The 15,395-nt window shown below is 43.0% G+C and overlaps 1 protein-coding gene across 2 annotated transcripts; it reads left to right on the top strand.

The window, feature by feature from the left end:
- Positions 1–8,942: 8,942 nt before the first annotated feature.
- Positions 8,943–12,493, top strand: LOC147641567 (myb family transcription factor EFM-like). Of its 2 annotated transcripts, none has more exons than XM_086789274.1 (6): positions 8,943–9,670; positions 9,795–10,004; positions 10,405–10,688; positions 10,781–11,213; positions 11,338–11,414; positions 11,529–12,493. In XM_086789274.1, the coding sequence occupies exons 1-6, from the start codon at positions 9,574–9,576 to the stop codon at positions 12,084–12,086; spliced, it is 1,659 nt and encodes a 552-aa protein (XP_086645400.1). In that variant the 5' UTR covers positions 8,943–9,573; the 3' UTR covers positions 12,087–12,493. The 2 variants fall into 2 exon arrangements, with proteins under 2 accessions (XP_086645400.1, XP_086645485.1); XM_086789359.1 differs by having other exon boundaries at positions 11,341–11,414.
- Positions 12,494–15,395: the final 2,902 nt, after the last annotated feature.

A 15,395-nucleotide genomic window follows, 5' to 3' on the forward strand; every position in this document is an offset into this window, starting at 1 on the left:
GTTCCAAGCAACTCCATGGCAACCTTTAACATAGAAAGGAATCCTGTTTTGTCCTTTTTTTTTTTGGAGAGGCTTAAAAGCTTGGGAATAAGCTAAGGCCCGTTACACATACCCCACTGCCCATGTATGGGCGGGGGATTGGGCGGGGAAGATTGCCTGCCCATGAATTATGGGCGGTGGTGGATACCCCACCACATCAGCATGGGCAGGCAGGCGTATGGTGATGTGTAATGGGCCTAAGCTTCTAAGCTTTAGCTTTTTCTTTTATCCAAGGGTTGAAAGCCTTTGGATAAACCCTTGACTTCTTTTATCCAAGGGTTGAAACCCTTGACTTCTTTATCCAAAGGTAGAGCTCTACAAATAATCTTCTATTATCCAAACAATCTTGGAATTTCAGATTACTATTCATGCACGAGATAACAGTCTTGCAGACTTTTATAAAACAAATACATTTTTTTAAAGAAGTAAATCAAGTAAACCATATAAAGAAAAACCAAAAAAGGCTTACCTTGCCCTTTGAAATTAATCCAAGAGTTCTTTATTCTTATTCCGAAATAATCTTTTCCTTTTGTACTTGCCCTATGCTCTCATACCACTGTCAAGATCTTTTCAACAACCAAGTATTTATGTAATGTCATAAATCAATTCAAGAGCATGCTTTCCACTTCAATTATTAAGCACAAAATAAACCATAAGGTAAAAAGCATGTCTAAAGAACAAGGATAAAACCATTGGGTGCAATCTTCCCCCCCTCCTCCTAAGTGAGTGACTCCACTCCCTCATGCTATATTTAAATCATATTTCCAATTGTAGCCCTTGGAGTCATAAATATGAAGTATTTCCAAAATTGGGCTTGCTTTTACAAAATAGATGTGTGTGTATCTTTGCCCCTTTGTGCAATACATTTATTTATTTATCCTCTAAAGCATTTGCAAACCTTTGCCACTTAAAATTTTAAATACACATAACATGTGTGCATATATGAAATCTTGCTCTAGATATATAAATGAGCAGACAATATAAATAACAAAATATGGCACATAGCCATAAACAAATAACTTGGTAATTTGGCTTTCCCATGCTGCACACAATCCTCCACCATTTTTACAACTCCTCAATCAGAACCCTTATACTGTGCAACGTCGCACAGTCAAAGATAGTGCTGCATAACTCATTTCTATGCAATGTCACAATCTGAAACCATGTATAACTCATTGTCTATAACTCACAAACATTACACATGTTAGTTAAATAATTAACTGAATCAATCCCAACACGTTCATGAGACATAGGCATAAACATAATATCAGAAATGAAATACCAAATACTAAGATGTTAGCATAAACACGTGGGAATCCACCATAGCATGGAAATCACATCCATCACTAACTAGTCGGTGCAGAGTTCCCGTCCATAAGCTTGATCACCAATTTGGTGGGATCAAGGTGTGGTTGGCCCCAGCTTTCCCAACATGTTTGTGTGAGGATGCTTACACCGGCACCTCCATCCACGATGCCTATGACAACATGTCCATTATAGGAAATGGGCAATGCTACGTTTGTGTCATCACCTTCAAAGTATTGTCCCCGTGCATTGACGCAAATTGTTGGTGCACCTTTGTGCTGTGGGCGGTGGTGATGGAGTAAGTCTGGATGATGGGGCTCAGATTCATCCAAGGAATCTGGAGCTTCCTCCTCCACATAAGCATGTAGTATGTGTTCCATCCAATCCTGAAGGTCATTCCATAAATTTGGACTACCTTTTAACAAGGTTCTAATGAGCATGTGGATTTCGGAGGAAAGGAAGGCAGAGAGGCTGGCTAGGTCGTGTTGATGAGTAGGGGCTTCTTAAGGGGAGGGGCCTTGATCATAGGGTGGACCAGCAATAGTATATGGAAGTTCAATTTGGTCCTTATTTGAGAGGTGTGGAGGTCGAGAGGTGGTTGGAGCAGTAGGAGGATAAAATACATTAGCAAATTTGGTGTGCAGACCTCGTGAGTCTCTGTTGGACTCTGTGTCAGTGTTTGCATTAAGTTGTTTGATGTGAACGAGGGATTTGGGGTTGGCCATTTGTGGAATAGACATAGGAGGATGAGGAGGTGCATGAGGGGAAAACTCGTCATTTGTCAACATCATGTTGGTAAACGGATCTTCCTCAGCCTCTTAGAGCGGTTTGCGGGGGCTCCTACCTGACTTGGTACCGAAGTTCAAGTTTAATGGGGGACAGCGCGCACTTTGGTACGGAGTCAAAGGTTATGAAAACGAGTGGTGGTTCAAGAGACTGGTATTGCTCTACCAGTGTGCTTGGGCCTCCTAAAGACATTGCTTCTTAAGGATGGCATTGGGATATGTGGCCAGTTGTTTTTGCCATTTGGTGAGTTTTTGATGGGCTCTGCATGGGGAAGTGGCAGTTCAGCACGATCATTGCTTTTAGAGGAGGAGGATGTGGGCTTTGTAGAGCTTGTGTGGATGCCCGATTGTCACCGTGGTGGCCAACATGCTTAGAGCATTGTTTCTTTTCGCATGTGGCCTTCTTTAGCTTGGCCTTTAATTGTGTGAAGACATTCAATGGGACATGGATATCTTCACATGTTGAACACTCAACATGTTGAGGGATGACATGCCTTCGATTGTAGAATGAGAAACTGGTTGGAAAGGGAAATTCTTATAGTAATGGTCAATTCCATAGCCAGACATTGTGGTTGCATTGGTAGATGTTTCTTTTGAGGGCAGTCCGCCACTCTATGGGGTTCATGGAAGAGGAAACACAGAAGAGGTGGTTTCCCTCTGCGGATGCACCTATAGTGTGCACAAGTGGTTCAGGGTCCATGTGAGACACCGGCAGAGGGAGATGAGGTGGTAGGGGTGCCTCAGGGATGGCAGAGCGCATGGGCTCCACAAGTTTAGCTATGGACCTGGTTGAGATCTTTCCATAAGCAATGGGGTTTGCTTGGAGAGGCAATGGTTGGAGTGGAAAGATAGGCATAGGAGAAGGTCGTGGTGGCACTTTGTGTGAGTAGTGAGCTTAGGGTGGTGCCACCAGTAAGGTTTGGGGCCTGGGAGAAGAGGAAGGTAATGTTACAAAGGAGCTATGGGGTGGCATTGGCGCGGTGGCCAATTTCATGGAATAGCTTTCTTGCATGTTGTCATCGAGAAAGATCGCCCATTTGCAGGCCTGATCAAAGGTGGAGGGGTCCTTGACCAACATGTGGTCGTGAAGCCTTGGATTGCGCAAGCCCAAAAGGAAACGGTCCATTAATTGCTTATCACTCAATTTTTCCCTCTCTTCACAACGTGAATCAAGGTAATTGATGTGTGCGATGTAGTCGCGTAAGGTTTCCTCTCATTTTTGTTCCGATTGGAATAGTTAGATGATGGGGCTCCATTTGGGCCCGTAGGGTGAAAGCCCGAGAATGAAGGCCTCCCCTCACTGCATTGAAAGCGCTTTTGTGCCAAGGGTCCAAGGATTGGAACCATTGCACTGCCTTGCCTTCAAGGATGAGTCCAAGTAGATGGACTTTGGTTGCATCGCCGAAAATTTCAAATGCCTGACAAATTTAGTTAAAGACCTCGATGTGGAATACGGGGTCTCCAACTCCGTAGAATTTTGGCAGAAGTTTGAAAATTTTTGCACACATAGGTTTTATATGTGATGTTTGTGGGTGCAAGTGTTGTGACACTCCCCTTCCTAAAGCTTGTGCTAAGCTTGGAATGTCAAGTTGGGGGACGTGTTGCAAGGGTGGGGGGTGGTAATAGATCCATGGTGAATAGAGAAGAGGGTATGTGAATGTGCTCAAGGCGTTTATCCATGCTGGGGTGTATGTATGGAGGGGCCCCACTAGATGAGACCTCTTCAAAGATCGTTTCGCTCTCCCGGCCAAGCATGTGTTGCATGGCGACCACATGGGGATGAGGAATTGAGGTCGAGTGCCGCCGAATGGAATGAAGGTATTAGGGGCATGCAACCATGACCGAAAGGTGTCCATGGTGTGCGGGGAAGCTTAAAGAAGCTTCAACGGTGCGCACGTATGTCCGAAATAGGAGTTTTAGCTCACTTTTACCTTGCACGGTGAACGCATCCTTAAGGTAAAAAAATAGTCTTTTGAGTTGTTTTATACGTGTAAAAATAACCCTAGTGAGTTAGGGAGGTAGACAAAAAGCACCTCTAAAGATTTGGAAATTTTTTATTTTTAAAAAAAAAAATAAAAATTATTATTTTTTGGGTTTGGTGTACGACCGTACGCTCACAAGCGAATGCCCGTGGCTTTAGGTTGAAATGGTTGTGGCAAGTGTGGAACAACCATTTGATTTTATTAATTTATTTTTTTTAAAAGTTTTTTTTGTATGGTCATACGCTCACAAGCAAACAACTGTGGCGTTAGGTTGGAACGGCCGTGGCAAGTGTGGAATGGTCATCGTTCGATTATTTTTTAATTTTTTAAAAAAGTTTTTTGTACGGCCGTATTCTTACAAGCGTTCGAACGCCTGTGACTTCAGGTTGGAACGACCGTGATAAGTGTGGAATGGTTGTTCTATTTTTTGATTTTGTTTTTTTTTTTGGTATGGTCGTACGCTTATTTACGAATGTATATTCGTGGCTTTAGGTTGGAACAGACGTGGTAAATTTTTTTTCTTTTTTTTTTTGGCTTTGGTATGGCCGTACGCTCTCACAAGCGAATGCCCGTGGCTTTATAAAGGAATTAAGAAAAAAATAAAATTAAGCTATAAATTAACAAAAAGAGTCTAGGTTTAAGAAAAAATCCTCTTGATTAGGCTCTCTAATCACCCAAATCACAACTTTTTTACTCAAACAAGTGATAATCCTACTCTAAACACAAAGCTATACATGAATCTTAGCAAAAACATCAAAACAACCAAACAAAACATCAAAATACAACAAAAAATAAAAAAAAATGCATGCCAAAGAGCCTACCTGGCATCGGGCTATGGGGGCTCCATCGAATTCGAATCAAAGATGGCATAGACAAGTGGCAGATGGTGCTCCCCGACAATGGCACCAAAAATGTTAAGGAAACCCTACCCTAACCCTAACCGTGTCGTGGGAAGTTGCCTATGCACCAAGCTTGAGCATGGCTCAAGAGCTCCACCATAACCGCTCGTCACTCACCACTGTCCTCCCGCACTCGTTATCACAGAGAGGCGGTTGCTCTAATCCAACGGGCGATGCAAGCTCTCTCGCGAAGATCATGTGGGATCTCCATGGAAGAGGATCACATTGGTTAGCCTAATCATCACGAGAGAGAGAGAGAGAGAGAGAGAGAGAGAGAGAGAGAGAGAGGGAACAAGTGATTAGCACTAATCACTCCCAAACCCTAACCCTAAGCACACCACACATGCTAGATTAGAGTTGCAAGACAGAGGGAGAGAGAGAACACTCCACTTCTATTGCACAAATGGGAGAATGAGTTACAAACAAGAGAAATTGGCTTTTATAGTTCCAAGCCTTTTCCCACTAGGCCACTTGGGAGTAAGTTATAAGGCTTTTCTCTATGGTTTGGCCAACTGACCAAGATCCTCTTGTATGTCCTTTGAAGCTCAATACTTGGGAGCGTCTTTAGGGCATTTCCCTCTTTTCCTTTGCCACTAGCCTTTGAAGGTATTGTTCCAAAGGATGCCTCTGATGGGGTTCTCTTGGGATGCTCTAGTGAGGGCATCCCCACGAAATTGTCATCAAAGTCAATCATGCTACGATAGAACTTTCTCTTTTCTAATTATAAAGGTTTATGCAATGTGGAGTCTCATATCCCTTCTAGGAATCTTTTGATCAATGTGCCATCAAAATTTATCTTTTTCCACACAACAAAGACGTAGGTATTGCATTATGTTGATGCAGTGTTGATGTAGTCATGATCGACTCCTTCTCTAGCTATTCTACATGGTAAAAAGCTTATCTAAGAGGTTTCATTGGATTCAAAATACTTGATTGTCAAGGCTGTCTTCAAGGATTCAAAATCCACCTTTTCCTTGGGTTTTCGTGATGGGAACCACTCTCCAAATTTTACCTCCATGGTGAGGCTAAAGGAACTCACCCTTATATGGTTTTCTAGTAGCTGACTACATTTGATCAAACACTTCCAGTGTGAAATGGGGTTTCATTGGGTTTAGAATACCCGATTGTGAAGGCAATCTTCAAGGCTTCAAAATCCACCTTTTTCTTAGGTTTTAGTGATCGAAACCACTGTCCACTTTTTCCCTTCGTTGTGAGGCTAAAGGCACACACCCTTACATAGTTTTCCCTCCATGGTGAGGCTAAAGGAACACCCCCTTACTTAGTTTTCTGGCAAACCACATTTGATCAAACACTTCTAGGTGTGATCAAAACCACTATCCAAATTTCCCCTCCATGGTGAGGCTAAAGGTGCACACCCTTACATAGTTTTCTCTCCATGAGGTTAAAGGCATCCTTACATAGTTTTTTGGCAAACCGCATTTGCTGGAAAAACTTCCAAGTATGAAAATGGTGTCCCCCATTCCATGATGAGGCTAAAGGCACACCCCCTTACATAGTCTTTTTGGTAGACCGCATTTGATCAGACACTTCTAGGTGTGAAATGGGGTCTCCCATTCCATTGAATTTTGACATTAGCTTAGCTATTTGCATTGGGTTGACCTTATCAAGTTGTCTCATGCAGCTCTTGCATTGTAATCTTGGTTGCTACTCCCTCCCTATTTACAATTCTAACCTAAGAGTTCATTATGTTAACCCTCCCAACTGGTGGTGTGGGATTTGGTTGATGAGGATACTATGGAAGTGCAAGATATGTTTGCTGGGGTGTAACTTATGACTTTGTGTATGATGTGTGTCCACTGGATGAGATGCTCAATGTCAAACTCTTAGCCATTTGGTCCCCTAAGAGTAACGATAAATGGGAAATTAAATGACTATCCATAATCGTAATACATTCCCCCCTTAAAAATGGCTTGGCTCTAGTGGGGCAAGAAGCCATTCCTGAATTTGTCAAGGATCACATTGTTTTGCACTCTTACAATCTCCTCCATAAGATATTTGTTCTCAAACCTATAAAAGCTCTTAGAAAACAAGGTGTTTTTAGGGGCACTAAAGCAAATCACTAGCAAAGCCAAGGCTACTACCCACAAGCATATTACCAATGTTCTCCATTGCATGTTGAAGCATATAAATTTTAAGAGTGGAGAGGATGAGCACTTTGTATTAGTACAAAAGCATAATATTTACAAGTATATAAAATTTGGCTCTTTGTTGCCCATGCAAGCTGCCCACACAAGCAACAAGGAGATTGTCACCACATTGAAGGTAACCAATGCTGAATATATGCCTACTTATTAAGCTTGTCAAATATAACAAGCCAAGAATATTCATATTATGCTAGCAGGTGACATGTTCAACTGTCTACCTTACGCACACTTGTACAACTAGGTGAAAACAGCTAAAGAAGAAGTACAGGAGGAGGTGGAGAATTTGGGCCGAGCTAACGTGCATGGAATCACCGCAATGTCCTTTTGAAAATGCCATCATTATTCTATAGAATCTAGTAAAGGTGGAAACTTGGGCCAATAATATGGATTTTGCATAGGCTATATGTAGGGAACTTTATGCCTACCATTGGGTTAGTACTTACAACGTAACATCCAAGAGAAAGCTGAATAGGCAATTCAAATGATTGATGTCTATAGTGAGAAGTTTTAAAAAGTATATCTAACATACCTTGAGTATAGGTCAACTTATAACTATTATTCAATGATGTAATGGGTTAAAGGTTTGAACTTATTGTTTTGGTTTTGTGTGTCAATGATAATATAGTATTAGGTTTTTAAAACAATGTTAAAAAAAGATCTATACCTCATTCTTTTGTGGAGTAATTTGTTTCCTTGACTTTGAGTAGTCACCTCTGCAAAGGAAAACTTCTTAGATGGCCTTGACATTTCACTTCACAATGAAGAAATTACACATTAAACCACCATGACATATTGATTGTGCTGGCTTGATTGCATAGTAGGAAAATGTTGCTTTTACTCCCTTGATTTAGGTGTAGTTCATATGTAACTTGTTCTTTTATACTAAAATGTTTACATGTGGGCTTAACTTTTTTGGTCTAGCATTGTGCTTTTGAAAGGTTTTAATAACTTATTTTGGTCGAGTTTAATTGGAATTCAGAGCATTAGTTTAGTACGCATAAATAGGACACCTTATATATACCATACAAAAAAGAATGCATACTTTTAAGATCCTTTGAAATAAGAATGATATGTAATAAGGTTACTGTATATAAGCATGTATCTTGTGTCTCGCTTATTGGTTCATGCCCAAAAAACGAGGGATAATTTATCACATGTTATGCCACTTGCTCCACATTAAGTCACATGGATAGGATAAGTGGGATAAGTGGGATTGGTTGAAGCTCTCGAGAATTGGGAGATGTGAAATGGCCCTAATTGTTACACCTTTACTAACCCAACATGTGAGTAGTTTAATAGGCTCATTGGAACAAGAAGTCGGACATGTTCTCTTTCTTTTTACATTGTTAGAGCACCCGAGTGATGTGAACTATATCTAGATGAGCGACGCTTCTTGTAGTCCATCCTATGTCGGTGGATTGCCTGAATTTCCCTTGGAAGTTTTTTGTTGTTGTCAGAGTTTAATACTAAAGGATGTGCCAAGGTTAGAACCTAGGATCTGTGCATTGGTAGGCCGGAGAAATCACTACTTAGGCTAGAGCCCACTTGTTGAGACGTCATTGAGAGAGAGATGCAAAGCCCAAAAGCCATCCCATCCACATAGCAAACGTCCCCCAAATTGCATGTAGTGTGTAGAGGTGCTTAGTGACTAAGGGGAAGTTTGGATCCACGTCGTCATCATATACAGTATGCCCTTTCTTCAAGTATATTCTGAGCAATTCTTGATGCCCAAAAATCAAAAGAGAGCTTTGCCTGCATATGCCGTCTAATTATCCCTGCAATTCAACGAATCATCTTGTACAGGATGCTCTGTCAACGATCTGGAGCATTGCTTTTAGAGCCTGCTGTTTGATCTCTCCCTCTCTCTCTCTCTCTCTCATACCACCCCCCCCCCCCCCCCCCCACACACACACACACACAGAGGGAGAGAGGGAGTAGCAAGCTTGGGTTTCGCTTGCCTTGGTGGCTTCTTACTTGTCTTGCATTTTCGCCATAGCCATCTTGTAGTCTGTACGTTGCATTCTCTCGTTTTGAGTCTTGCCGACATTGTTTTAGAAGGGCTTGCAATTTTCTAGGGTCTTTTTCATCTCTGTGCAGCCCATATTTCTCTTTGCCCTTTGTCCCCTTCATACGCTTTGGGTTGTGCAGCCCACATTTCTCTTTGCCCTTTGTCCTCTTCATACGCTTTGGGTGATGCTTCTCCCTTCTCCCCTTTCTCACTCCATCTCTGCTGCTGCAGTGTTGCTGCCCTTTATTCCTTCCTTCTACTTGCTGTCTTCTGCTACACACATCGCCTTCGTTTCCCCCTCCCCTTCTCCCCTTTTTGAACGGTTTTGCAGAGCTTATTCATATATTTAAAAGCGCCAATGCATAGCCTTAGAGATCTTAGCAGCAGAAAATGCCATGGGCAAAAGCTTGTCATGAGATGTGCGACAGAGTGTTTGGCCGATCGAAGGCCTCTGCCTTAGCTTCTAAGGGCGCAAACGATCTTTCTGGTAGGCTTTTCTTGACTCTTACGTAGTAAAGCCTTTCAAGAGTGTAGATAGTTTTCTGAAGTAGCAACTGAAAGTGCACACTCTCACAGTGTGTGTGTGTGTGTGTGTGTGTGTTTGCGAGCAGCCATGGGATCTCCCACAGGTCTGGTTCTGGAGTGCCGGCCTTCTATCACCACTTCCACCACTTGTGTTTCTAGAAGCTTCTCCATCCCCGACGATCAGCTCGGTCGGATGCACAGGCTGGAAGAGTACCTGAATGCTCTAGAAGAGGAGCGCAAAAAGATCGAGGCGTTCAAGAGAGAGCTCCCCTTCTGCATGCAGCTGTTGCATGATGGTAGAAGGCTTCTCCCTCTCTTTCTTTCTTTGGAGTGCAAGCGCAACGGTTTTAAGCACCAGGCTTCTAATTGCAAGATCCTGGTGTATCCCATTCCCAGTACTTCGTTGTTACCATATGGATCATATGGGGTTCACTTATTTGTTAAAAAATCCATCTCAGAAAGTACAATCATATGGATCACCTATGGGTTACATTGGGTTCTCGGGTTTAGCTATGATGTTTAAAACATCATCTCAGAAAGTGCAATCATATGGATCATATGCGGTTTTCCTAGCATCACATGTGATTGGCTCGCTCGCATAGCTATTATATTAAAAGAATCATATTTATATGCTTACCCACAAATTTTGAGCTACAAAATGGTCCTCATTCTGTGCATGCTTCTCCTCTCTTGCAGCTATTGAGGCCTACAAAGAGCAGTTGGTTGTCTGCCAGCCTTCATCTCAGAGGTGGCCTCAAATTCAAGTAAGCTTGAGTCTCAACGACACTGATTCGAACCTTCAGAGTCCGATTGATAGAATCGTGCTAGAAGAATTCATTCCCTTAAAGAAGCCCACTAATGCTTCCCACAGAGATAGCAGTGAAGATGAGCTTCCACAAAAGAGGATTTGCAAGCCTAATTGGATGAAAGCAGCAGAATGCTGGAATGCCCAAGCTGAGGCTAATAGCCATAGCCAAGAGGTAATGATCTTGCAAAGGTCCATCATCCACCCCTTATCTGTTTTTCCCTCCTTTCAATTCTTATTTCATATTGATCACGTCACATTTTGCAGAGGTGTCAATCAGAGCTTGCCATGGAAAAGACGAGCCTGAACCGCATGCAAGAGCAAGCCTCTTCCAAGCCATTTTTCCACTCCAAGAACAACACGGGTGGAGCATTTATGCCTTTCTCCCGGGAAAGGAAGGTTGTTCAGCCCACACCTAGGCTTGGGGCTGTCGATCCTATAGATCTTGCACTTGCTCCTCGGGATCCGGAGGTTGTCCCTACGTCCCTGTGTGAAAATACAGGGCCTTTGCCCAACCTTGTCAATACCAAACTGATGGAAAATGTGCAGCAACAATCGAAGGAACTAATTGTCAAAGCAAGTGGAGAAGGAGCAGATGGTTCAAACGGCAGTCCACCAGCACGGAAAACAAGGAGATGTTGGTCTCCTGAATTGCACCGCCGCTTTGTCAGTGCTTTGCAGCAGCTTGGTGGCTCTCAGGGTAGGGTTCTTGCATGTCCCTTTGATGGTTAACAAGGCTTTCACACCTTATTTTGATTTAGGTATGTGTGTGTTGATGATGAGAAAGTGTATTTTCCCTGATGCAATATGTGTAACCATGGCAGCAGCTACTCCGAAGCAGATCAGAGAATTGATGAAGGTGGAGGGTCTGACTAATGACGAAGTTAAGAGCCATCTTCAGGTACATGACAATTCTGTGGCAAGAGGAAGCTGTCCCTTTGATGAATAGTGACCCAATTGAAGTCATTTGTCACAAGGAGACTCTAAATAAGCCTTTACCCATTCTTGAATGCAGAAATACCGGTTACACACAAGGAGGCCTAGCCCATCTCAGACCACGTCACCCCACACACCGCAGTTGGTCGTGCTTGGTGGTATATGGGTTCCACCAGAATACGCTGTACATGCAGCTGTGCAACAAGCTCCTGCTCTGTACAACTCTTCACAGCAACAACAGCATTTGTGCCGAGCAACATCTCCACAAGAACTCTGCCCTCGATTGGGATCTCCTGGTCAAATGCATTTACATCCATCGCTCTATTGTGGCCAGAAGTTGGCTCCTGCTCATTCCCAAAGCTCGCTCCAAGGCCCTTTGCAGCTCACTGGTCAGTCGTCGTTAGTATGCCATCACTCAGATGATGCTGGGAGAGAAGAAAGCGTGGGTGACGATGGAGGATCTGAGAATTCTAGATGGAAGGGCCGAGAACTGGGACTTGGGATGCATGATGTGGATGTGACTGAGGATCAGGGGAGTCTAGATGATAGTGTAAATGGTAATCAATCTCACTGCACAGGTGAAGATGACACAGAAATGGAAGATAGCAGAGGCAGTGAAACCAGTCTGAAGATGTAATGAATACAGGCTGATGTGTCGCTTTGCCGAAGTGAGGTGACATAGTTGAGGCAATGCTGTCCTCCACATTCCACTGCAGCATGTTGAAGTTCAAGCTTTGGGCTTCCGAATACTTATCTGTAGAGCATCGACTGAAGTAAACAAACACTTTTTCAAGGAAAGTCTCTAGCTGATGAGAAAATTATATACACAAACCATTTTTGAATCCCTCCTCAAAGGGTGACAGGGCTTGTTGGATTTCTGAGATTACATGATCAGAGTTTCCCAAGCATAAACTTTGTTTAAGATTCAAATTTGAGTCCTTGCACAAGTTTTTGATGGATAGCTAGCTTTTAGAGGTGAGCACTGTATGTACTCATGACTTGGCAGTAATGTTGAAGTAATGCAATGGGCATAAGTTTCTGGTTAACTCGAGCCTAGCTTCTACAACCACCGCCATGGTACCTGAGTGTATAGAGACCTCTGTAGCCTGTTGGAGCATTGCGTTGGTCATGGTAGTGTGTATAGAGTTCTATCTATTAGATAGGCTACAACCCTGTTTGACAATAGCTATGTTTCTGTGCACAAGTTACACTACGCTTGCTTGACGAATTACTACCCTACAAAGTGCTTAAGAACTAGCTTATATGTAATCATCATATGTCATGTCAGGGACCGCCTTAATTGTCTAGTTAACCTTAACAATTCTGCCTAATTATTGAACCATCTATGGATGTTCAAATTGAAGGCCCTGTGAACTTTGGGTCATTTGCTGTTGAAATTCATGTAGCTTCTCAACCAACAATTGGATGCTGAGGTCATTGAAGGTCTGTCTACCAACCATCAAATCTAGGAACAGAGGGATAATGATACTCTCTGTGCTGTTTTGACCAGCATTGACGAGAATGTGCATCTTTTTTAGTGCAGAAGGGTGGGGGATATATACTTAGCAAACAATATGAGACAACAAACTTGACACGGGGTCTTATTCTTGAAAAGTTGTGACAAGAAAAGAAGACAAATTAGGAAGGCAAAATCCTAGCGATAATTAAAAGTCTGCATATTTAGATGGTTGCTATTGACATGATCAATAACTTCACAAGAGCTAGGTAGTAGCTTGTCATGTGCATGACACATGGACATGGCACTTTTCCAAGGCTGATACCTGTTTGGCAGCAGACTTAGGTCATCTACAGGCTCAGATAAGCACCAAGAAGTACATGATTCAGTCTTGCATAGGGCAGCTGGCAGCAATATATCCACACATGTGACATTAAATGCAGCATTTAATGCTGGTTTCAGGTCATCAGGCCGATGGTAGAAAAGCAAACCGACTCAGCATATGTGGTGCATCTATATAGATAGGTCCGTACATCCTTTTCATCTAGTTCTATGCTGGACTTAGGTCTTAGACTTAGCATAGAAGGTTCTGAACACTCTTTTGAGTGGGGTCAATGTAACCTTTTTTTTTAACATTGCAATATACTAAAAACTCAGCCTCTCTCTCTCTCTCTCTCTCTCTCTCTTCTCTCTCCATCTCTTTTGTGTGTTTTGCATCAACATGTTCCTATGTAGTACTTAGGGTTGAAAGAAGACTCCCAAAGCTTCCACATGTTACATTAATATCAGAGTTTCAGGTTGATTCTGAGATGGTGTTGTTGCGCATGTCCCACCAACCCTTACTACATCGTGCATGGATGAAACCATTGCTTGTTTCTTGATCTTTTGGTGGTGTGGTGACCATGCAACATTGTATCATCATCCAGGCTAAGTGTTGAAAGTTTCCAAGAAAGATGTACACGTCCAAGAAGAGTTAGATCTATGAGCTTACCCTTGAGGTTGCCTTTGAGTGGCTGGATAAGCTTTGACATTTGTGGCATTGTCCCTTGGTTTGGTGATGAAGTTGAGGGGCGGGGTGGAGCTTCGTGGACGAGGCTCTTTTCGTTGAAAGGATTGGGCAAATTGAACTTGTCAGTGTCCATGCATTGTATGTGGGATTTAGTTGATGAAGAGGGGACTTGCTTCCTATTGGCTGCCAAGCCATTTGCGTCGATTGGATAGGTACCAGCTTGGTTTGTGTGGTTTGGGCCAACTTTTTGAGGGTTATTCTGTGGGACTGAAATGATGGATTGCCATCAGTGAAGCTTTGGGCTTGTAAGAGAGGTTTGGGCATCCATTGTTACTGAGTGATAAGGGTCCGTGTTTGACGAGGCTTCTTGGTTTTTCGTCGTTGAGGCTTTGAGCTACGAGTAGGTTGTCGACACGGAGAACAAGCTTTTGATTGTGGCTTTGGGAGCCACATGTGTGTGTTTCGTTCATGGAAGCTTTGAGCACGTTGGTAGACACCCATCATTTTTGGCTGCGATGTGCTTGGGGTTGCCTAACTTTCAGCCGCTGGGCCTGTTGTTGTAGCTCTTTGGAGATGTGTGGTGGTGGATGAGCACAGGCTACGTTCTTGGGTAGCCAGAGGTGAGTGTTGCCTTCATAGTGGCCTTGTGCTCATAACAGGCGGCCGAGAACTAGCCAACGTTGAAGGTTTGACTTAGGGTTGATTTTTGTCCGTTTGGTTTGCTTTTTGTGCTTGTGTTTCCAAGATGGCCATTTTGGGATCCAGAGTTCTGTGTAGCCATCATAGAATCCTTGAGTTGCAAGAAGATTCTTGGGCACCCACCATTGATTGTTATGATAGTGGTAAGAGATTGGAGTGCTGGTGGTGTGGATGGTCAAGGATGTAGAGTTGAGGATGGGGTGTGGTAACAAGGGAGACTCCTAGTGTGACGAGGATGCGACTTGAAGGTGGAGGGCAGTCGAGAGTGAGGTTGTGTGTATGATTTCCTCTTGTGGGCACAAGAGGACTGTGGCTTTTTTGCCGTTTTGACGTCCATGGTAGTCGTTTCTTTTCGTCAATTGATTTGGTAGTGAGTGGCATCAATCCACTCTATAATTCGGCCCTGGAGTACGCCTACATCTATGACATGAAATCTTCACTCCAACTGGTTATTTTCAATTGATATTTTAGGAATGAAATACCCACACTCATTAGATGCATTTTATGTGAAATTTGAATGTAAGTATTTTCAGGTGTAAGTGTGGGTTTTACAAGAGTTCTCCACACCTCCAAGAATATGAGATTGGTGTGGACCATAGGATATATGTGGACTTGCCACCATTGTAGGTCATTCTTAGTCGATAATCCAATCCATATTCTTGGTGGGTTTAGTTCGTGATAGGTTGGGGGCAGTTGAAGACTTACCAGTTTTGGTAGGTGATGGAGTACCCTTGTGGAAGCAGTTGGTGTGCTGGCATAGAATCCGATCTGGTGGACTCCCC

The sequence above is a fragment of the Cibotium barometz genome, chromosome 1, assembly GCF_041138505.1.
Source record: "Cibotium barometz isolate CiBa-2024 chromosome 1, ASM4113850v1, whole genome shotgun sequence".
Taxonomy (NCBI): domain Eukaryota; kingdom Viridiplantae; phylum Streptophyta; class Polypodiopsida; order Cyatheales; family Cibotiaceae; genus Cibotium; species Cibotium barometz.